Below are 24,245 nucleotides of genomic sequence, written 5' to 3'. Positions count from 1 at the left end.
TTCCAAAGAGCATCTTGTGTGCTTCAACTGAAGCAAAGAAATCCAACCTTTTGTACAAAGCAGTTAACATTGCCAATATATTTAAAAATGGCTTATTCGATTAGTTACCTTGACATAGTTCAGAATCGTAAGTAATTACAGTATAATATTTCAGATTTAAATATTTTAAAAATGTTAAACACTCTTTGTTTATATTAATATATTCAATGTAAAAGAAGACATTTTTCATGGATATCCATTCACTTTTTATTTATGCAAATAAAACATATTTCAGGGACCAGGGGAAGACACCCTAACAAATGACAGATGTATATTCATTTTTGCAGCACATAGCTTTGTTTTTGCCAGCAAGTCAAATTTAACTTGATTAGTGATGAGGCGGGCACATGAGAAAGCCAAAAGCTTTCAAATTCTGGATCAATCAACCCAAGGCTGCAAGTAAATATTTCTTCACCACTGTTAAAATATAAGTAACCTGCTTAAAAACCAAACAAATAGTTGTAATGTGTTTTTTGAAGCAAGTTTGCAGGTAAAGACGTTGCAAAATGATGGACTTAACAGGTCACACTTTAAAAGATCCAATAAGAGATCTCGTCTGTTTAAAAATATGAAGTAAAAAGTAGAGATGTCTCCACAGAAAACAGATTACAGAATTTTTAACACAAGGGAGTGCACTTCAAATCCAGGACAAACACAAATGCTGGTAAACCAGCAAAAGGCCATGAGTGGCCGTTTCACTGTATTTCAGCTCTAAAGTCCCAGATCATCTTTTTGCCTAACCTGTATCCATCCCTGATGGAGAAACGTCATTAGATTCCACCAATTTTGCAGAATGTCCCATCAGCTCCAGCTCCAAACAAAAAAATGCTTAAGCCTCACAAAAATTGTACACTATTCACAATATTTACACCTTAAGGTTCATCAGAAAAATGGTCAGTGGTCAGGCATTATGTCTTGTCGTTCACTTGTTTTCGAGTAGAGTCTTTATATCTTTAATGCCATGCTCAGTCGCAACAGTAATCACGTGGTCTAAAGCGTTGAGCCGACCAAGAAGCCTAACCACCTCCTTTATATGTTCCCTGTTGAGAGACAGAATAATATAAAAAAAAAAAAAATTGTAAAGGACACATACTTTCATTTTACAAAGCAAAAGTAGTAACCAAGGTGTGTGCCATTTACAGAGATGCTGTGATTTCTAACACTGAAACACTTGACAGAGACTGTTTTACCTTGCATTCCTCTTCTCTATATCTGATCCTGCCACACAGCTGCGGTAAATACTGCTGGCCACGTGTTTCATATATCTGCAGAAGTTCTCCAACTGAGGAAGAGTCTGCTGTCCTTTCATACTGCTGAACCATTGGACAGGAAAACACTCCACCAACTGAGGGCAGCAGGGAGAATGAGCAGTTAAGCGCTTTGAGCAAATGAACATTTCACATTTGTAATGGAGACAAAGTTACATGCTTATTATTAATGGTTTTGGATATAAAGCACACTGTAAAAAAATCCAACTTCAATTTTGTCAGATACACTCAATTTTAAAAGTTGATTGAACTTATGAATAAAAAGTTGAGATTACTTGAAACAATCAATAAAGTCAACTATTATGTCATCCAAGTCAGAGCAAATTAAAAAGTTAAACAAGGAGCACATACAATGTCAAGTTTCTGGTGAAGATATAACTTAAAGGCTTTTGAGCATGCTCAGTTTAATCACTAAAGCTCAGTCCCGAGGAGGCCATTTGTGGCAGAATAATTTGAAATAATTGTTACCTACACCACTTTTTAAGTTGGACCAACAACTTGATGCCTTGGTGGGGCTGACACATGATCTTTTGTAGAAATGTAGATTTGCTTAATAAAGAATATATTTTTGTATCAAGAATATTGTAAATGATGGTCAGCTGTGCTTACAATTGCAAGTTTATTGAATTTAGACCTACTAATCATTTTTTATTTATAATTTTTATCCCCTTTTCTCCCAATTTGGAATGCCCAATTCCCACTACTTAGTAGGTCCTCATGGTGGCACGGATTCTCACTTTTCAATCCGGGTGGCGGAGGACAAGTCTCAGTTGCCTCCGCTTCTGAGACAGGTAATCTGCGCATCTTATCACGTGGCTCGTATTGCATGACACCGCTGAGACTCACAGCATGTGGAGGCTCATGCTACTCACGATTAGTGGTGAGAACCACTAAGGAGGTTACCCCATGTGACTACCCTCCCTAGCAACTGGGCCAATTTGGTTGTTTAGGAGACCTGGCTGGAGTCACTCAGCACACCCTGGATTCAAACTTGCGACTCCAGGGGTGGTAGTCAGCGTCAATACTCGCTGAGCTACCCAGGCCCAGATCTACTAAACATTCATATTTTTGAGTTTGCTGAACTTATTGTATTGAGTTCATGGAACTTGCAACTAATTTGCCTGAAGTTGAGAAAACTAAAAAATTTGCAGCTGGTTGCTTTACTTTTTAAAGTTTACTCAACTTTTGTTTTTTGCAGTGCATTATTTGTAAATAATCTAATGAAACAGTAGTCATTAGCTTTCCATTTTTGATGGTGATCGTATATTTGAGCTAAAACATTGAAACTTACATTTTGTCATGCAGCCGTCAGCAAACAATTCGACATGTTCTATAACAAGGTGCAGAGGAGGGTTTTAGTCGTACCTTGCGACATTTCTCTACACTCTCTTCGCTGACATCTACGGACTGCATGGCTGAAAGAATGTAGCGGTTTAGTGTGCTGTCCACGGCCAGTTCCTTCAGCACGGACTGAGACAGTATCCCATCCCACTTTAAGATATTGCCCAGAAACTGAAAACAAGAAAGAGGGAGAGACACTGTTCCCATTCATATTTTCACAAAATAACAATTCCTGCTGGGAATTGAATTAAACCAGATGCATTTTTAGTATGGATGCAAGAGTATTTGAAGTATATTAAGTATTATTAGCCTTACCTTCACACAAGTCCAAAACTGCCTCTGGGAGAAGAGGTAAGGACCAGAGTTCTTGTTCTCCATAACACTGATAGGGAAGATACAATAAAAGTCACACACTAGTTTACAAAACATTGTCATAATAAGACACTAGAAAAGGTTTAAATTAGGGATGCTCCGATCAGGATTTTTACAACCGATACTGATCGTCTTGTCACCTGATCGGCCGATACCGATCTCGATCATTTCATCTTTTATCAGGATCTCTGTCATAACTGGCTATATGCAAGCTTTCTGCTCACTGTCGCTATTAATTGAACTTTCCTCTTCCCACTAATATCACTTTGCCTAGCTTTTGCTGACAAAAAAAGTTTAAAAGTCTTATTAACAAAGCTTTTTTTAATAAGACTTTAAAACAAGTATAGGCTAAGAAAATATTCTCTATATTAAGATAGATTAAAAAAAAAAATGCTTAGTGTCAAACTGAAGACAAACTAATAACCCATATGTGCAATTAAACTTAATGTGACATTTTCTGGTTATTTTTTTTGGGGGGGGGGGATTTTTCCCCTTTTTCTCCCAATTTGGAATTCCCAATTCCCAATGCGCTCTAAGTCCTCGTGGTCGCATAGTGATTCGCCTCAGTCTGGGTGGCGGAGGACGAATCCCAGTTGCCTCCGCGTCTGAGACAGTCAACCCGCGCATCTTATCACGTGGCTTGTTGAGCGCGTTGCCACGGAGACATAGCGCGTGTGGAGGCTTCACGCCATCCACCGCCGCAACCACGCTCAATTCACCATGCGCCCCACCGAGAACGAACCATATTATAGCGACCACGAGGAGGTTACCCCATGTGACTCTACCCTCCCTAGCAACCGGGCCAATTTGGTTGCTTAGGAGACCTGGCTGGAGTCACTCAGCACACCCTGGGATTAGCGAACTCCAGGGCTGGTAGCCAGCATATTTTACCACTGAGCTACCCAGGCCCCGACATTTTCTGGTTATTGATTCATTGTCATTATTTCATATAATTATTATTATTCCTCATTTTATTTTTGCATTATATTTAATACATTATATCATGTTATCTTAATATTGTATAAAGGATTACTATATTTCTAAATTCCTTCCCTGTCTTTGGAAGTGAAGATGGATGATTGTATTAATAGTTTATTTTTCACTTTTTTGCTGCTTGAACTTTCATTAGGGGAACACACGCTCTATCATGAGGGCAAGAGCTGAAAGGAAGCAGAGAAAAAGCACATGTTTCTGGACTCTACAGGTGCTAATATTGTTAATGCCGTTTAATCAGAAGATATTTAATAAAGATGTTTGAATTACACCACATTCTGTAACTCGCGTTATTACTGAGATGCCTATGCCCGACGGTTACTGAGAAGCTGCCTCCATGAACGATAATAAAGACCGTTTCACAGCGCGTGCTGTTTTACCTTTGCCTTGTCGTGTGTGAAAAGTCAAATGAACAGTACAGTACACAAACTTTTCATATTCGCCATACCTCTCCCACTGCATCATTCTTAACTGCTGAATCAAGACTATTGTCTTACAATCCTTTGCCAGTATCCCTCACACTCTGTGATGCCATGACAGTGCTACTGATGTCTTAAAGGAGCCACGTGTCTTTTGCGACATGATCGATCAGTTTATGTGATCGGCCAAATTACGACCACAGATCGAGTCACAGGACGTAAATATCGGCCGATACCGATCGGTGGCCGATCGATAGCAGCATCCCTAGTTTAAATCACTGAAAGTTCTGCATGTACAAAATGTGCTTTGCAAGGAAAGACAACATGAGTGACCATTCAACCATTTCACACTCACTTTTTTGGAAACAGTGGCAGGAAAATGTCATCATCAAGAGTCCGTCGTATTCGCATGACTATAGTCCTCAGAAGCTCCTAAAAACAGACAGAATCCACTTTATTCCTAAGTAATGCACTCAGTGATTTTTGGTTTATTTTGCACTGGCCAATATGGCAGTTGTCTTAGACGTATACTGACACTAGTGGGGTGGGTTCAGCATCAAGCAAAAGTGACCGTTTTCGGTTAGGTATTTGGTTATGACATGTAAATATGCACTACTTGCAGCCAGCCATGAAAGTGAGCAGAATTTGGTGTATAGTTTTGCAGAGGTCCGCAACTCGACCCATGCCCAACGGGACCAGAGAACCCGTGGGGTTTCGGGTGGGTTTGGGTCAGTTTCTCAAGTAGGACTTCAGGTTCGGGTTTGGGTTTGTAATAAATGAAAAAAATAATCAGGCCTACTGAACTTGTTTCGCACTTTCACTCACAGACACGCAAGAATGGGTGAGCTAGGGTGACCATTGTTTTCTGTTGACCAGTGTCAAGCTAAAAAGAACATCAATTTTCAAAAACGCATGTCGAGATACCTGCATTCTATTTAATTTTTTGTGCTGCATCTAGATTGTTTTTAATGTTCTAAACAAGTTTAGGCTGCAAAGAGGTGACTGTTACATTGTTTAACATTATACCACATAGTTCTTTCACCAAGCAAAGTTTAAGCGTTTGATAAACGTTAAGGCAATGTTTTTTTTCCCCTTCTGCTCTAGTGTACTCTGGGGCTGCCATGCCTTGTTAAAACTGTGCGTTTACTGTTACAATAGTGTTACGAATGTTGCCTACAATGCTTACTTTAAATACGTATTGCAACAGTACTTGCTAGGAAAATACATTCTAAAGAGAGTAAGCGATTTCTGGTTCGGGTAGGGTTCAGGCTTAAAATCTGACAGTACCGTTTGGGCCGGGCATGGTTGGGCCACACTGTCTCGGGTACGGGTCAGGTTTCATTTTAAGGCCCGTGCAGACCTCTACGTTTTTGGTGTGTAAAATACACTGCAAAAAATGGCTGTAATTTTAATGGTAAAATAATGTAAAAATGCTACAGTAAAAAAACTTTAATTGGTTAACGGGTAGTGACCTTAATATATATGGTAAAATTATAACAATACATGGTTTTGTCAATACATAATTTTAAGGAAAAATATAATAAAAATGTTGTTTAGATGTAAAAACTTTGATTTTACCATATAATTAACGGTAAAAATGTATATTATGCTTAACGAGAGAAAATGTACTATTTACCGTAAGCTATTTTTAAAATTACGGTGAAACAAATCACATTTCATTATACTTAATGGGAATAGTTACGTTTCTTCTTATTTTTAATATCAGTTATGTACATTGCAGTGTTTTGTGTTATATTTTATGTAGTTTAGTTAATGTTTATTGCATTCTTTTAGTGTCACATATGTTACCCTGATGGTGTCTCTACATGTGCATTAATTATTGCTCCTGGAAGGGCCACTCTTGATGAATATTTAGTCATCATGTGGTGTTTTGTAGTTACTACGATGATTAACAATAAAATTTAAAGCAAAAAGCAGACTTTATAGTTCCAGAAGGTTAGTAAATCAAATTTATAAATATATCAAAATATAAACAGTAGTGAATCATTAAATATACAGGCATCAAAATTACATGAGAACAATCTTATACCGTAAAGCCTAAAATCCTAATGAGGACAAATTACTGAGTAAACCTTTAAAACCAAACCGCCGGATAATCAAAATACAACATAGAAATTACAGTTAAACTACAATCCAACTCCCAAGTTGTTTTCATAAACTCTTTTCATCTATGCATTTATAATTAGTTGTTTAGTAAAAATAACAACACACAAAAAAGGCTTTTGACATCTGTTCACTGACTTGTGTGTTGCGGTTTTCCCCGTGTAGCACAGTGGGATAGTCTTTGATCAGCCTCTGCATGAAAGCCACCAGTCTGGACGTCTGACTGCTGGAGAGAGGATCCCATACCTGATCCGTCAATACTGAGGAAGGGCGGAAATCACGTTTTAAAAGGTGTGATATGGGTTTGAGGTGCTTTTAGATCACAGTTTAAAAGACTGAATGAATTCATCCATAAGAATGATGGAAACCTGTCTGACTGACCTGCCAATTTGGGAAGAATGACTCTTTCTACAATGGCAGGCAGTAGGCTATTATCTACGTCCTCCTCTTTCTTCAGGGTACTCTGCTCCTCACAGCCGTAGAACAACAAAGACTCAAACCACAGCATGTACTCAAAGTTTGGACACTCCACCTGTATAGATGAATACCAATGGTGAATTTGGCAATTAAAGGCCAACATTAAGGTAATTCAAGGCAGATGTGATTATAAAATCATCTGGAACTGCATAGAAAGTGTTCTCTGTACCTCCAGTGGAGACCATATAATGAGCTGCAGTCGAATAAGTGGGTTGAAGAGTTTGGGCAGACACAGGCCAATGTAGGCATCTCTGTAGCATGTAAAATACAGCTTCCTCCAAGTCTCAAAGTGAGACTTTATGTTGTCCAGAGAGTGGAAATCATCCACCACATCCTCAAAAACCTTCTTCGACTCTTTTAAAATGCGATCTGAAAGTGGATTCAAAAGAGGCAATCTTAAATGAGGGAATAACAATGAAGCAACAGTCAAAGTGTACAGAGGTATCAGATCTTGTATGTGTTAGGATGTAGTGGTGTGTTAGAGTGGTCACCTCTCTCTAGGTTGTAGCTGGTGATGTCAGTGGATGTCTCCTCGTCATCACTGGACAGCCCCTCCTTATGTTCAGCTCTCTTCCCATTCTGTTCTCGAGCTTGTCTGCGGCGAGTTCTGTTGGGGAAAACAAACAAAAAAACAGACTGATGCTTAGTAAAACTGCAATATATATTACAGAAATTTAAGAGCTTTGTTTAGTTTAGTGACAGACTGATATTTTGGTCAGTACTTGTCCATTTTGGGCTTAGTGGCCAATAACTGTGAACACATGGTAAATTCCAAAGTCTACCAACAACCTTATAAATAGATGATGCACAAAATGAGTAAATACATAAAAAAAAAATATTCATATACGCAATTGAGAGCCTATACTAGTTTCCTCAAATAAACCGTAATATGTAAACATTACAAAAATATGGAAAGTGTACCGTCTGGCTTCTCTTTCGGCTATCCTCCTCTGCTTGGCGTGCTCTTGATAGGCTGTGCGATCTCGACCAAATAAGTCCAGGTTAGGAGTAACAACAGCCTTACCTGAAAAGGAAAGGACTGATATTAACCCTCAGTAAAATTGAACTCGCCAGTCCTGATATAACCTGCACGCAGTACGTTTATATGCACTTTAAATGTTCGATTTCAGTCTAAAACAATAATTCGTATTTTTTAAATGCAAGGTAAATACTTTAGTCTGACTGAAATAATTCCAGTCTGATTTTTGCAGTCATACTAATCGATCTTTGAAGATCCAAAAAGCACATAAAGGCAGCATATAAGTAATCCACTGTTTTTTTTTGTTTATTTGGAATGCCCAATTCCCAATGCGCTCCAAGTCCTCGTGGTGGCGTAGTGACTCGCCTCAATCCAGCCGGCGGAGGATGAATCTCAGAGGCCCACGCTATTCTACGCGGCATCCACGCACAACTCACCACACGCACTGAGAGCGTGAACCACATTATAGCGACTACAAGGAGGTTACCCCATGTGACTCTACCCTACCTAGCAACCAGGCCAATTTGGTTGCTTAGGAGACCTGGCTGGAGTCTCTCAGCACGCCCTGGATTCAAACTCGCGACTCCAGGGGTGGTAGTCAGCGTCAATACTCACTGAGCTACCCAGGTCCCCAATCCACTGGTTTAATATAAGGACTCCAGTGGTTTAATATAGGTCTTCTGAAGCGATATGATAGGTGTGGGTGAAAAACAGATCAATATTTAAATCCTTTTTTACTATAAATCTCCACTTTAATTTTTTGAAAGTGAAGATTTATAGTGAAAAAGGATAAATATTTTGGTCTCACCCAAAACTGATTACATCGCTTAAGAAGACATATACAACAGCCAGCAGCACATCACTTTGCAGCTCTCGCCTAGTTACCCACTGAAGCTTAGCAGGGATGAGCCTGGTCAGTACCTGGATGGTAGACCTCCTGGGGAAAACTACGGTTGCTGCTGGAAGAGGCATTAGTGAGGCCAGCAGGGGGTGCTCACCCTGCGGTCTGTGTGGGTCCTAATGCCTCAGTATAGTGACAGGGACACTATACTGTAAAAAAGTATTTCGAATGAGACATTAAACCGAGGTCCTAACTCCCTGTGGTCATTAAAAATCGTAAAAGAGTAGGGGTGGAACCCTGGTGTCCTGGCCAAATCTGCCCATTGGCTTTTATCCATCATGACTTCCTAATAATCCCTTACATATGAACTGGCCACATCACTGTACTCTCCTCTCCACCAATAGCTGGTGTGTGTAAGCACTTTGGCTGCCGTCACATCATCCAGGTGGACGCTGGACACTTGTGGTGGTTGACGAGATTCCCCCTATATTATGTAGAGAGCTTTGAGTGTCTAGAAAATTGCTGTATAAATGTAATGAATTATTATTATTATTATTATAATATATTAAACCACTGGAGACGTTTGGGTTTCTTTTATGCAGCATTTGTGCTTTTTGGAGCGTCAAAGATTTGGTCACCATTTGCTTGCATTGTATGGACCTACAGAGCTGAGATATTCTTCTAAAAATCTTCATTTGTGTTCTTCAGATTAAAGAAAGTCATACACATCTGGGATGTCATGAGGGTGATAAACTGATGAAAGAATTTAAATTTTTGGGTGAACTCTCTCTTTAATCAGACCGGAACTGGCCTTGTTGTTGTTCTCATACTTAGAAAGACAGAGGTGATGTATCTGATTAACAGTTCTTCAGCTGACATCCTTCAAATATTCAATTACACAGTGTGTCATGTATACTTGGACAGACAGATGTCGACTATGCAAAAACCTGCTGCAGCTCAATTATAACTGTGCATGTAAACGTACTGACTGATACATCTATATAAATTCTAAATGCCACACTAACATATGGTAGTACACACTGTTTTACCTACTAAAAACACAATAGTCTAGGAATTTCTGTTTTGGAAAAAACTGGAGGAAAAATAAATTTTCCTCCAAACCTACTTACCTGTTCAGTATCTTTGCAATGTTTTATTGTGAGCACTGATCATTCAACAAGCAGTCAGTGAGCTTTCTCCATCCAAAAGCCACATATATTTTCATTTGTCTCACTCATACGTTCACAACAATTACACACATGACAAATTCTTTGACTGTGCCTATTATTATGAGGTGTACTTATACCTAATTCTTAACCATAAATGTTACAGTCGCTAACTAAACATCTTAAGAAGCGAAAGAAAAAACAACGAGGCCATTCAATTAAAAAATAAAAACCTTCAAGATGGACTGACTTGAAAGGCTGGAAAACTCCGACGATTCATCTTTAATATCATCCTGTCTTCTCTGGATGAGACGGGATGCCCGTTGCCGTAGTAACTGGTGCATGGCGGCCTCTAGCTCCAGAATAACAGGCACCTGAAAGATATGATGATTTTTGTGACAGCTGAACCAAAAACAGGCGGCCGGAGGCCGAGACGGGGTCAGGGCTCAGTGTGTTTTGCTATAGCTTGGGAGAGAGAGAGCGAGAGCTGCCAAACTAAAACAAATTTAGCTCTGATTGAACAGTTTTATTCAACTTAAGGTAAGAATGGGTTAGTTTGCAAACTACAAATTTTGTCAAAAATGAGTCATGACTGAAAATGGGTTTCGGGGTGTCTGACAGGTTTTGCTCAACTATGCTCAGATTCAGAAAATGGAATGTTACTAATAATAAAATATATAAATATAATAGAATATAATTTATTAAAATAAATAATATAATACATAACACTGTATAAATAGGCTGGACAACTCAAAAAGCCATTTTCCTCAGTTTCAGGCTGGCATAGTTACTGCATTTTGGCTTTGTAGGGCTGAGTAACTAGCTAGCATTAGCTAACTGAAGCAGTGTTAGCTGATCATGTTAGCTAACTGCAACCAACGTTGGCTAGCAAGTTGTACAAGTTCATACCCAAAGTCCGTAAAAAGCAGCATATTAATAATATCTTGGATGGTTTTAGTGTTCTTGGATACAGCTGTTAATCTGGCTAAGTGGCCAGGCAGCCAACTTGCTAGGGCAAGTTAATGTCAGGCAAACATTAAGCTAATACTAGCTGTAATGTTTCAACAACAGTTGACGGATGTGGTTAAAATAAAATAAAAAATGTTTACTGTATGCTGAAGGTGCTCTCACAACATCACTATCAAGCAAACTTGCTAATTAGCTACCTAACGGCTAACAATTTGGAAGCATCACACAAAAAGAACGACCTAATAGGTTTTCCAGACAGAATGTGTTCTTACGTTAAAAAAAAATATGCTAGATGCAGCGAAACAAATGGAACAGAATGCAGGCGTCTCAAGACGCATTAATAAAGTTTAAGTTCTTTTAACTTGCCATGGCATCTTTATCGCAACTTTGAAAATCAGTGAGATGCAGTGCAACAGTCAAAAATGTCCACCTACAGTATGTTTACATAGAAACACTATCGAATAAAAAAAACAATGCAGATGGACGCAAAAACACGTTTGGTGTGAACAGCTCCTAAAACTTCCACAGTTCTAAATTAGCTGAAGAGCTCTTGATAATGATATAGCTAAACAAATTAAGACTTTATTTTTAAATTAATAAGACTGAACGTTGGCAATCTGAAAGTTCTCCATGCCCCATCAAAAACACCATGATTTGAGTACATATCACCTATTTTTTCTGAAAAAAATGAAGCTATTAAGAACTAAATGTATGAATGAAAAGCCACCACTGAGCATAAAGACCAAAGTTGCCATCTGCTGTAGAAAAAAGTATGTAACGTTATACCATAATTTGTGAGGTAGCGGACTGCTAAAAGTGCCAGGTTTAATTAATAAAAGTATAACATGAATGAGTTTATATCAGGAAACTGTTGTCATTTACAAAAATAAATTTAAGGTAATTCTATTCCAGGACAATACATTTCTGAAAGTCTGATTAACACCACAATTCAAACACAGGCAAAGTCAAATTAACTTACAAGTCTAACACCAATCGCAATGCAGAATGCATAGTCAAGAAAAAAACAACAACATCAAAACAAAACATACAGTAGGCATAAATCATAAGCTTATTCTTACCTTTTCACTGAAACACTCAAGCAAGTCTCCAACATACCCTCGCATTTCTTGCAAGAATCTATATTTGTCTTCAGCCTCCTGCGAGGAGCCTTCCAGGAGCTGGATGGTCTTATTGGAGGCCACCAGCTCCTCCTGGATCTGCTCATAGCGTAGGGCATTGGAACTGTGCCCCTGACGCATGAAGCTCAGCCTGGCACACAGGAGTCAAAGAGAGATTTACTGTTAGTAAATTATGGGGGGTGTCAATGGGGTCGCACAGGCACTGACAGCTAAATGCGACTGCAGGTGTTGGTTTTTTTAACTATGAATTTTTAGTTTTGTGGCATGTTTTAGTACGTCTATTTGCTTTGAAGCCATCTATATACTAGAGTAATCCAAAAAGTTGACCAATTGAACTTGGCAGATTTACAGTCTTTCTCGTCCAGGAAGACGCACCAAAAATACTGCCGTGACAGAAGATCACCAGCATTAACTAAGACAATCAGCGTTTGAGAAAACTGGTAAGAACCTAAAACTGTGAGCCGTGTGATTGGTGCATTCTCGCATGACACAATGCTGCAAGTCCAAAGTGCAATTCATTTGATATATTTTTGATATTTTAGGGCATTCCAAAACAAGTCAAATGCTTAAGTAAATTTAGGGGGTCAACTGGACAGATCTGGACAGGGAAATTGAGGGGTTAAAGTAACCACCGATGAGAAGGGAGTTCAGACCGTACCTGTCTTTGAGACGTTTCTTTACCAGATCTGTGGTTATAGGGGTCAGATCACTAGAGGGAATGGGATAGGGGACTGAAGTCTCTGTTCTCAAAGGCTTGCTGTTGTCTGCTCCAACATTGGTGTAGGTATATGGCATGGTGTAGGAAGCTCCATAGGGCTGTGCATCATAAGTGCCTTGGTAATACATTGCTGTTTCCTCCGCTTGGGAGGTTTGGACCTAAAGTGGCAACACAGGACATACCATTAAAGATCTGAACATATACACTGATCAGCCACAACATTAAAATCACCTGCCTAATATTGTGTAGGTCCCCCTCGCAGGGCCGTAGCTAATGGGGTGAAAGGTTCTAGGGGCCCACAGGTCCAAGGGGGCCCACAAATTTTTTTAAACTGTAATTTTTAATATGAAAGGGGCCCAGACCAATATACAGTCACAGGGCCCAGAATTTCTTGCTACGGCCTTGCCCCCTCGTGCTGCAAAATCCCAGGAGATCAGCGGTTACAGAAATACTCAAACCAGCCTGTCTGGCACCAACAGTCATCCATGCGATTATCTAATCAGCCAATCGTGTGGCAGCAGTGAAGTGCATAAAATCAAGCAGATACTGGTCAGGAGCTTCAGTTAATGTTCACATCAACCATCAGAATGGGGTAAAAATGTGATCTCAGCATGGCATGATTGTTGGTGCCAGAAGGGCTGGTTTGAGTATTTCTGTAACTGCTCATCCTGGGATTTTCACACACAACAGTCTCTAGAATTTACTAAGAATGGTGCCAAAAACAAAAAACATCCTGTGAGTGGCAGTTCTGTGGACAGAAACACCTTGTTGATGAGAGAGGTCAACAGAGAATGGACAGACTGGTTAGAACTGACAAAGTCTACGGTAACTCAGATAACCTCTCTGTACAATTGTGGTGAGAAGAATAGCATCTCAGAATGCTATTCTGAGATGCGGGTTGGTGCTGTTTTGGCAGCACGAGGGGGACCTACACAATTTTAAGCAGGTGGTTTTAATGTTGTGGCTGATCGGTGTACGTACATTCGGAGTTCCTGGAATATTTTGTTGGAATAAGAAAGGCACTGTCTGGCATGAAACCTGTTAAGTCTCGAAGCATATATGTTTTTGTGGCATACTGCAGTCAAGAAGAGCACAAGATGGAGCACACTGTGACTGTCCCACCTGAGGAATGCTGATGCCCTTTCTGATCTGCTCCTGTTCCCAGCGGCTCACTTCTTCATCCTGTCCATTATCCAGAGCTTCATCATCACTGCCCTCAATGCCTGAGCCACAAAACAAACACTACGATCAGACCTTGGTTCAAGTAACATCTTTTCCTGTATACCCAGATGCTCAAAATAACTGTTTTGCATTGGGAAAAATTTAATAATACAAATAAATGAACCTTGATTTTTTTTTTTTTTTTTTTTTTTTGTTTTTTTTTTGAGTTCACGAAAGGACCCCTTTTAAGTAACCTACTTTGTTTTATTGTTTTGAGTTTAATGAATTTGTCTCTTTAAATTAACTGGAACTTTAACTGAAACTGGGCAGGGGATTTCTATTTCCCAGCATGCTTTGCATGGCACTCGATGGGGAGAGTAAAGGTTAAAATTAAGTTTTATATAATGTGTCTTTGAGCAAGATGAATGTAAAGGGTAGACTTGTTAGTGTTTAATGTTTTGTTGTGTTATTTAGAAGAGTTTCTGTTATGTTTAAGTTTTTGGGGGTTACCATTATGATGAATAGTGGGACTTGAGCTTAGGTTGAGTACAGCTACAATTTAAGATTGTTTTACAGTATACTGCTTTACTCTGTGAGCTATTACTTTGCTACACTGTTTAAAGTTGTCATTATTGTCAATCAAGTTTTATTAATTATTATTACTTGAAATGTCAGGTTTTGGGCTCATAACTCAAATATTTAAGTTCACCGAACATATGCATCCTAAAAATCCATAGACTTAAGATTTTAAGTGATTATAACTCTTATAAATCAACTTTTGAGTACAAAATTGAGGCTACGTGGAATACCCATAATGCTGTCCGCTTGAATTATTTAATTATGTTCCGTGGTCAAAGGAAAGTTATGGGGGCATTTAAATAGTTGTAATTTAGAATTTATCGAGGTTTTAGCTTGTAGTATTATTTTTGTTAGTTTTTGCAAATAGTTGTTTCATGTGAGGTCACTATTAGGGTGATCAGTGTCCCATTTGGTCAAGTTGGACCGTTGACTAATTTTCTTTGTGCATATGCAGTTAAAGTGCAGGGGCCTCATTTATAAAGACTTTCGTAAAATGATCATAAATATGAACGTACAACAATTTCCTAAATGTTTCTACCAACAATTTATAAAACGTCTGTATGTACGACTTCGCGGTTGCCACGGTTTTCTAAAAAAGTGGGTGCAACTAATGGTTTCTGCCCATATAATGCAGCCTATTCAACAACTCATCATCAGTTATTAATTTTTATTAACAATAAATCCATTAACTGCCCGTGTTTAATATAAATACACACCTTCTTCAACCAATGTCTTTATTCTTGCTAAACCTTAATAAAAAAAATAAAAAAATGTTTTTTCCGCTGTTCTCTTCTGCTCACTCGCCATTAATCAAACTGGATTTTAGGATTTTAGTCAAATCATTCGTTTTTATGTATGTCCTCAACAACAGTAGACAAGAGGCTGAAGGGTGAATTGTTGAAAAAATGAAGGGACGTTTTTAATATGAGACTGTTGCGGTGCTTTCAAACATCTGTATATTGATTTAGCTATATTTTAAGGACTGTAAACTATGTATATCTCCTCCTCATTCCAAAAATGTGCTTGATATAGCCTATTACATACTGTGTATTATACCTGCTTGTTATTTCATAGGTCTTAATATGTATTTATTATGAAAACGTGCAGATTGGGCTATAAAAAATATTCTGCTACAGCGGATATCTAAAATAAACATTTACAATTTGCATACATAATCTAAATAATACCACATTCTGACACATTTTGGAATATTCTTGTTCACGTAAACGTGCTAAATAATTTATTAATAAATTCAGTCAGTGACTGACTATTCGTATTTTCATCACTAAAATAAAATAATCAAGTCAGCGTGCACTGGCACTCCGGAGCATAAGCACAAAACCTTTTGTATGCATGCCTGTCAGTTGACGTAGGCATACGAACATTTTCAAGTCAATTTCTTCCTTTATAAATCCCGATTTGTTCCTCGTAGGATCAAATCCAAGGAATTTAGGATCAAATCTGATCGTACCTATGTTTTATAACTGAGGCTCCAGGTATATACGCATTTCTTTCGAGAATTAAGTTTATTTAATGACTGACCTAGAATCAGTTATGATCTTTGAGCTGTGCTAATGTTTGATCTATAATTTAATCAATTCAATTAAAGTGATTAACAACAATAGAAACAACAATATTTAAAAAGCAAATCTGAGTTAAGTCTACTTGCATCTAGTTAACTTAGCCTAAATAGTTAAGTTCATTCTATATGAACACAAAGTTAATTTAACCTAATTACATAAGTTTAGGAGATGCCACTACTCAATTAAATTGAGGGAACGAGTTTACTCAATCAAATGAGTAGTCTACTTAATAGGGTTTTCAGTGTAAATAAAGCATAGTGTTTCCAATTAGCATGCATTCAGCATGCTAGCATTCACAGTACTAGCTAGTACTAGTTAGTTAGGTTTCTTCTACTTGAAGTATTTAAGTTGAGCTTATATGGTAATTTAAAGTTCAGCCAAAGAGTTCAATTAAAAGTTGTGCCAATTAAATGTACAAGTTAGCTTACTTAATATTTCAGGTTAAAAGCAATTAACATGCACGTGTACTACAAAAACAAAATCTGAAAGTTCTATTAACTTAAAACATTTGATGTAACTGACTCAAATTTTTGAGTTCTGCTAACTTATTAGGGTTTACAGTGTAGATTTCTTAGTTATTCAGCCATTATATATATATATTTTTTTAAGTGACTTATTATCACTTTTATTATACAGACAGCACCTTTTTTAACAACCTGAGATTAAAGGGAAAGTTTACAGAAACAAAAATATAAATATAGCTGCAAGCAGCAATGACGGGCCCAGGCACCATGGGTCCATTTCCACCTGGTGGCTTTCGGAAAACAGTGCAAGGTGGACACATGTATTTGGCATTTTACATTATTCTAAACAATTTTGAAGCAATTTGGGTAAATATAAGAGGATTATTTTAAAGTCTGTTGTAAGAGACACACTTCCTGCTGCCAGGTGGTGGCGCTATGACCAAAACAGTCACATCCATGTGATTAGCCCCAAGACTAAACATACATCCCAATTTTGATCTAAATCACACATTGCACACAGAAGATATGAGACACTTTTTTATGAGACACCCATTTTTTGCCAATAATTTAATGCCTTGCCATGGCAACACCATTTGATATATAAAAAAATCTGTTCACAATTTAGCATCTTCAATGTCTTGGCATAATATTGTCTAAATGAGGTGACAGTCTCATTAATACCCTAGGAGGATTATTTAAAAGTTCAGAGACTGCAATATTAAAAAAATCCAAAATGGCCGACTTCCTGTTGGGCAGAGCTAATAACTACAATTATGAAAGTTGTCCGGCTTGATGAGAACTATATATGCACCAATTCTGGTGACTGTAGGTGAAAATAGGGGTGCTACAGAGGCCGTCTTACCCAATTTTAAAGGGGGCGCTACGCACTTTCAGTACTTGGGCCCTAATAATAATAATAATAATAATAATCCTTAGAAGAAGCATAGGGCCTCCCGCACTTTCAGTGCTTGGGCCCTAATCATTTATTTTCTTCTGCGGAACACAAAACAAGAATGTTAGCCTCAGTCATCATTCACATTTACTGTATGGAAAAAAAGATGCAATGATGTGGCCAAGAACAACTTTCTGCCTAACATTTCCTTTACTGTTCCATGGAAAAAGAAAGTCACGAGTTTGGAACAACAAGAGGTTAAGTAAATGACAGAATTTTCATTTTTGGGTGACTATCCCTTTAAGTGCTTTGTTTAAGGGCATATTGTTGATGTGGGGTTCCCATAACTCCCAATGAATTTCCCCTTATAGGGTTCGAATCAGTCAGATTACTCGCGCAGATCTTTCATTACTAAGCCACCATGATAGCAAACGGGTTACATACTGACCAATCTCTTCAGCTATTTTCTGCCTCTGACTCTTCATATTAACGCCACTGAAGACAATTCTCTTCTCATCTTCATCGTCGTCACTGCCGCCTTGCTCATCCTCACGTACAAGACGCTTGTTTGTCACCTTGTTTTCCACCAATGGACCGTCACCCCCAAGATCTCGAGCCATCTGTCTACGTTTACGAGCGGCGTGGATGAAGGCCGCATCCGGGATCTCGCCTGTAGGAACGTATGAGAGTTAGTGTTGGTGTAAACAGACCAACTAATGAGATTCATGTGAATCAGATTACCTAGGGCCTAAACTGACCAAAGCCATTTTTGTTTGGCATATACAATTGTACATTTGAGATCACATGCAAGGTTTGACAACACTGAATGTTTAAATAACACCCATTAGGAGTTCCGGTCTTGAATGTTTAAAAACCAAAACAGCCTAATCATGCCGACTTTGGTACTGCGACTTCTTCTGCAGGTCTGGCCTGGAGATGGTGATGGGGTTGTTTACCTGGCCTGAGAGAGCTGAGGGCAGAAGTAGTCTGGCTGAACGCTGCACCCCCAGATCTTTGCTCACTCTCCTCCACCTGTTCCTCATTGCTGTCCACCTCCATTTCTTCTTCTCCCTGCTCACTTCTGCCATCTAAGGGCTCTTCTTTAATTGCCAGCTTCTGAACAGGTCCACCTGGAATAAACAATGGTGTGCAATAAGATTATTGGGGGCTTGTCAGGGAACTGAAACTAGGACCTCTCGTACCGCTAAACCAAATGGGGTCATTACATTAACTAGTAATTCTTCAAATACTTGTTTCTGATGACAGCTCTAAACTTTAAGGTAAAAACAAACTAAGAAATTGTCTTTACTACATACTTTCAATTTGTTGTTTTAAAATATAAAGTGGTCCCCTCTGGGCTCTATGCCCCTGGGGCCAGATTCATAAAGCATTCTTGACAATATTAAGAAATTCTTAAGGCTATTAGAAAAGGCAAGCCCGTGAGTAGGTTGATCAGACAATGTCAAAGCCTGTCTTTTTATTCTTAAGTAAAAAATTAAGATGATATTAAGAAAATATTTGAGAACTTCTTAAGAATTTTTCAAGAATTGCACTTAGGAACATTTTTATGAACTTCTTACAATTTATCCTAAGAACTTTCTTAATTTTTTCTTAAGAACATTTTCTTGAATTCGGCCCCAGATTCTAATCTAAATCAACAATATGATACAGTGAAGAAAAAAAAAAGATTGGTACCATCAAAGCATGTGCTTTGTCCCTGTATGGTATCACTTTTTCCTAAATCCTCCATGTATTCTTTCTTCAACTGCTTGACAATCTTCTTGCTGTAGTTGGATTTCTTAACCCGGAACACTTCAGTCTCATCTGATGGTCAGAGATATTATGAGATACACAAGTGTCATTTTGCGTATACTTGAAATGACATGATAAATCTATCTGTGCTTATTACTATTAGGCATTCATTCAATAAGCAACAATTTCTATACATATAAGAACCATACAAAATGTAATGTTCACATATTGGTCTTCAGCCAATCACTGAATAGATTCAAATATACACTGATCACTATGGAGGTCCATCCATCCATCTTCTACTGCCGCTTGTCCTATGTAGGGTCGTGGGTAGTGCTGGAGCCTATCCTAGTTGTCTCGGGCCGAAGGCAAGGAAACACCCTAAATAGGTGGCCAGTCCATCACAGGGCTAACACCTACCTTTCACCTACGGGCAATTTAGAATTTCCAATTCACTTAACCTGCGTGTTTTTTGGACTATGGGGGAAACCGGAGCACCTAGGGGAAACCCACGCGAACACAGGGAGAACATGCAAACTCCATAAAGAAAGGCCCTGGGTGAGCCGGGACTTGAACCGGGGACCTTCTTGCTGTGAGGCAACAGTGCTACCCACTCAGCTAATATGAAAGTTCACCCAAACATTAAACTTCCCTTAACAAAGATTTTTAGAAAACTATCTCAGCTCTGTTGGTCCATACAATGCAAGTGAATGGTGACCAAACATTTCAAGCTCCAAAAGTCACATAAAGGCAACATAAAAGTAATCCATAAAACTCCAGTGGTTAAATCTATATCTTCAGAAGCGATATGATAGGTGTGGTTAAGAAACAGATCAATATTAAAGTCCTTTTTCCCCCTACAAATCTCAACTGAAAGTGAAAATGGAGATTTATAGTAAAAAAAAGAATTGAAATATTCATCTGTTTCTCACCAAAATTGGTTACATCACTTCAGAAGACATGGATTAATTTTATGCTGCCTTTGTGTGATTTTGGAGCTTCAAAGTTCTGGTCACCTTTCACTTGCATTGTATGGATCTACAGAGCTGAAATATTCCACTAAAAATTATTGTTTGTGTTCAGCAGAATAAAGTAAGTCATCCACATCTGGGATGTCATGAGGGTGAGTATATGAGAGAATTTTCATTTTTTTGGTGAATTATCTCAGGCTTAATTTTCTATATGCAAAACAAAACTTAATTTGGGTTAAATTGTGACCAGATGAACATTGTCTTGACAGGTTTTGACAAAATCACACTAATGCATTTCAGGTAGTGCATGTCGCAGTAATATTGACATTCTACTTGCCGCAGTAGAATTAATACGGCTTATCCACGAATTATAAATATAAAAAAAATAGCAGATAATCAAATACCTTCATCATCATGGAAGCTCAACAGACTCGCTTTCGGTTCCTCGCGGTTCTCCTTCTTTTTCTTCTTCTCTTTGTTGGATTTGACTGCACCGGACTGAAATCCGTTCCCGTGGTTGTTCAGCATGTTTGCTCCGGTGCCGGGGCCAGTGGCGGTGGTGGTCTCGCTCGGGTTCGCCGAGGCTTCGGCTCCGGGCCCGCTTGACTGCTGATCCTCCTTTTTCTCCTCATCGTCCGAGTCATTCCGCCGCCTTAAGTTGCACCTTTTAGCTTTCTTAAACATGGTGATGTAGTTTGCAGCGCATCTAGGAGTGTGTGTGTTGGCTAATTTGGAGATTTTTGTAGGGCGCTACAGATAACGATAATACCACCATTCTGCCGTTGCAGGAAGCGTTTATTTTCGTCTGTGACTCTTGGGATTTGCTGCGCGGCAACTGGAGTGCGCTGCTGCCACCTAGTGGAGAGGTGCAGCACCCCGCCCCCTTTTCTGGAGTAACTTCGCTGTCTTTTGGAGATCCCGCCCATACTTGATTTATCCTGGTAACCAGTTATTTGTTGTGGACTTCCAGGTCAGAAATGAAAGGCGTCTGTGGTGAAAATGTCACAGTGAAGAAAATGACCTCCGAAATTCCTCTTCCTTTTGTCTTATTGTTATTATTATTATTTTGGTGAAACATCTGATGTATTTTTTTTTATTATTCTCTTCTAGGCCAAGTGATTATAAATAAGCCTGCCGAAATATTCAAAGAGAGGACATGTTTAATGAAATCTATTTGTTGTTTGCATTTTTCTTCAGGTTTATACACCAAACATTACTCTGGTGGATAGAAAAAGATGCACTGTCAACTTAATACAATGTCATTATGTTTCAGATAATATTGTAATCATTTTGTTTAGCCTTAGTACAATGACAATTTACAAGTCAAATATTTAATTTTGCCAGCAACAAGCAGTCTTTATAATTTCCTGCTTACCTTTTTCACACACAGTTTAAATGGGTTTATTTTTGAAAATATATAGCTGCCTTTACATAAAATCATCATATCCTAAAATCCTTTATAAATATAGTATAATATAATAACATGAATGTTATTTATGTATTTATTTATTTAAATTTTATTAAAATAAAAATTATATATATATATATATATATATATATATATATATATATATATAATGTTAGACAGTCTTTAATACATAAGATTCCACAGTTAAATGAACCTCAGGTTACATATTTTTCATATGGCATTCGTTGTCAAGAGTTCAACATTACACTGAAACACAGCGAGAGCCTTCGCAACGGCGTCCATCTAGCGCATGTTTACATGGGCCAACAATTTAAAAAAGCGCAATATCAACAGCAGCATCAATATTCCAAGTGGTGAAGGTCATCAAACAATCAGAAATATCTCCTGTTGTCACACTTGATAACGAATGCCATATGAAACATATATAACCTGAGGTATATTAATTTAATTGTGGGATTTCATGTATTAGAAAAGTGTCTAACATTATATATGTTTTTAATTTCATGATTTATATTTGCAAAACCTTCTTGTTATTGTATTATACTACAACTATAAATCAACAGATTAAGGACCACAGACATTCTGTCAGCTTGTACGCTTAAGATTTCATGCTTACTGAGAGTGGCATCTGGTGGCCGAGGTTGGTACCACACGCTAGTTGTTAGCTAGCAAAAAAAAAAAAAAATACCGTTCTCATTTGTTGCCTCTTGATGAGAAAATAAATATTTCAGAGAGAACAAACAATAAATTCAGATTTATTCATTTTTTTTTAGAGAGAAATGTAAAGTTTTGCCTCAGAAAAAAAATTGTAGGACATAGGCTCAGGAAGGCACTAGTGTAAGACACCAGGAGGCATATTTTGGCCTTAGTGATTTTTTTTTTCACCTTGTGGTTCAGGGCTTCTATACAAACCAAACCACCATGCCAAAACAAATGCTGCAACAGGTGTAACCCACTGCTTCAAAAGTAGAAAAGGAAAACTGTAAGTCAGACTTACACTATATAGGAACTATCAAATGTTTATTTCACAATTTAATATAGCAAAAAGAGAGTAAAAGCAATTAGAAAGTCATGATTCACATAAACGTATTAATAAGGAAGAAAAGCAGTGTTTCAAAGTTGGTAGTTCTCCAGAGGACTTTATGGTTTAACAGACAAAGCCAAAGTAAAACTATGACATTGAAGATGCTCTGAAAAAGGATGATGGGGTTTCTCCAGGAAGAACCTACAACTATACTTAAGACTGTGAGGCCAAAATATGCACCTCATGTGGGTGACTCATATGTCAGTGCTTCACAAGACATTTCCTCTGGGCTTATTGTAGCCTGTCTCACCTGCAAGAAAGCTGTGGAGGTAGGTGTGCTAAACCTTCGGCAGATATTCTGACTTTCAGCAGAAGCATGTTAGATGGAGTACAATCAGAGGAGTAGATCTTATTCTCGTGTTTATTGTGGTGGATGAGAACATGCGCTGGTACCTGAAAGAAAACATCCAGATCTTTTGCTCTGAACAAAAGGAGCAAGAATGCAACAAGATGCATGGCATGTACCTGTCTATTGACTGCATTTGTTGAAGGTTTGTCCTACTGTTAAAAAGAATGGTTGTCCAGTCCAATATGAATGATGACCAACAAGAAACATTAAATAGAATAAGCCATGGTTGAAGTCTCTTTTAGAAAACTCAAAAACCTTTTTGTGTAAGATGCGTGAGTCATTTAAAAGGATTTTCTTTATGCCGTTTTTTAGCCATTAATGGGTACATGTACGGCAACCTGCCAGGCATTGAGTTTTGCCAAAACCGGATGGTTGCTTTGTATCTTTTTGGCAACAGGCAACAAGATATAAAAAATTGTATGGATGCAATTGCTATGCATAGGCTGGATTCTGTAATTGTAGTCCATTGTTTTCATTAATGTGTCTTATTTTTGTCTTATGTCTGTTTTTTTGTGTTGATCTTATAACTTTTTACCTTATATGGTGTGCTTTCTTGGCCAGGTCTCCCTCGAAAAAGAGATTTAATTTCAAGGGGCTTCTCGGTTAAATAAAGGTTAATAAAGTTCGACATTCATTCTGCCTGTATCCCCGCACACACTTCTAGACCGCGGGCACCGAGTGGATGTCCTCTACCTGTTTTCTGCCACCTTTGTCACTGCAGAAATGGTCCCTACGTCAATAAGAACATGGCTCCTGAACTGCCAAATCAATCATCATCTGCATGGTAGACTGTGAGGAAACGTGTTTTTTGATAACATAAATGACATATACAGTATAATGTATCGTTCAGGCAAAAAAGACTCCATTTCCTGCTTTGCAGCAAGTAGACATAAATAAAGGACATAACCTAATGAAGAATATTGTAATATCATCTTCTAGCATTTTATGTTAACTTTAACTAAACTTTTACGTTATGTAAAGCCATGTACCATGATTTGCTACTTGCTGGATGGTTTAAGGGGCCAGCAAGGCATTGCTGGTTTTGAAAGGCATTCAAGATATTTCAGTTTTTCTGACACATTTAGTGAGATGCTTTGATTCTGACTTACTGTAGGTCCAGTCCTGACATCTGAGGT

At 38.2% G+C, this 24,245-nt stretch overlaps 1 protein-coding gene across 1 annotated transcript; it reads right to left on the bottom strand.

The window, feature by feature from the left end:
* Positions 1-234: 234 nt before the first annotated feature.
* Positions 235-21,065, bottom strand: LOC127433617 (PAX3- and PAX7-binding protein 1-like). The gene is made up of 18 exons (XM_051685661.1): positions 20,652-21,065; positions 19,220-19,348; positions 18,481-18,654; positions 17,973-18,194; positions 13,968-14,068; positions 12,786-13,003; positions 12,068-12,257; positions 10,270-10,393; positions 7,955-8,057; positions 7,525-7,640; positions 7,203-7,402; positions 6,938-7,088; positions 6,695-6,816; positions 4,788-4,864; positions 2,964-3,030; positions 2,673-2,819; positions 1,230-1,384; positions 235-1,079 (listed from the first exon to the last, which is right to left on the bottom strand). The coding sequence occupies exons 1-18, from the start codon at positions 20,929-20,931 to the stop codon at positions 962-964; spliced, it is 2,694 nt and encodes an 897-aa protein (XP_051541621.1). The 5' UTR covers positions 20,932-21,065; the 3' UTR covers positions 235-961.
* Between the last annotated feature and the right edge of the window lie 3,180 nt (positions 21,066-24,245).

This window comes from Myxocyprinus asiaticus, chromosome 43, assembly GCF_019703515.2.
Source record: "Myxocyprinus asiaticus isolate MX2 ecotype Aquarium Trade chromosome 43, UBuf_Myxa_2, whole genome shotgun sequence".
Lineage (NCBI taxonomy): Eukaryota > Metazoa > Chordata > Actinopteri > Cypriniformes > Catostomidae > Myxocyprinus > Myxocyprinus asiaticus.
This window is presented reverse-complemented; position numbering and strand designations above follow the sequence as displayed.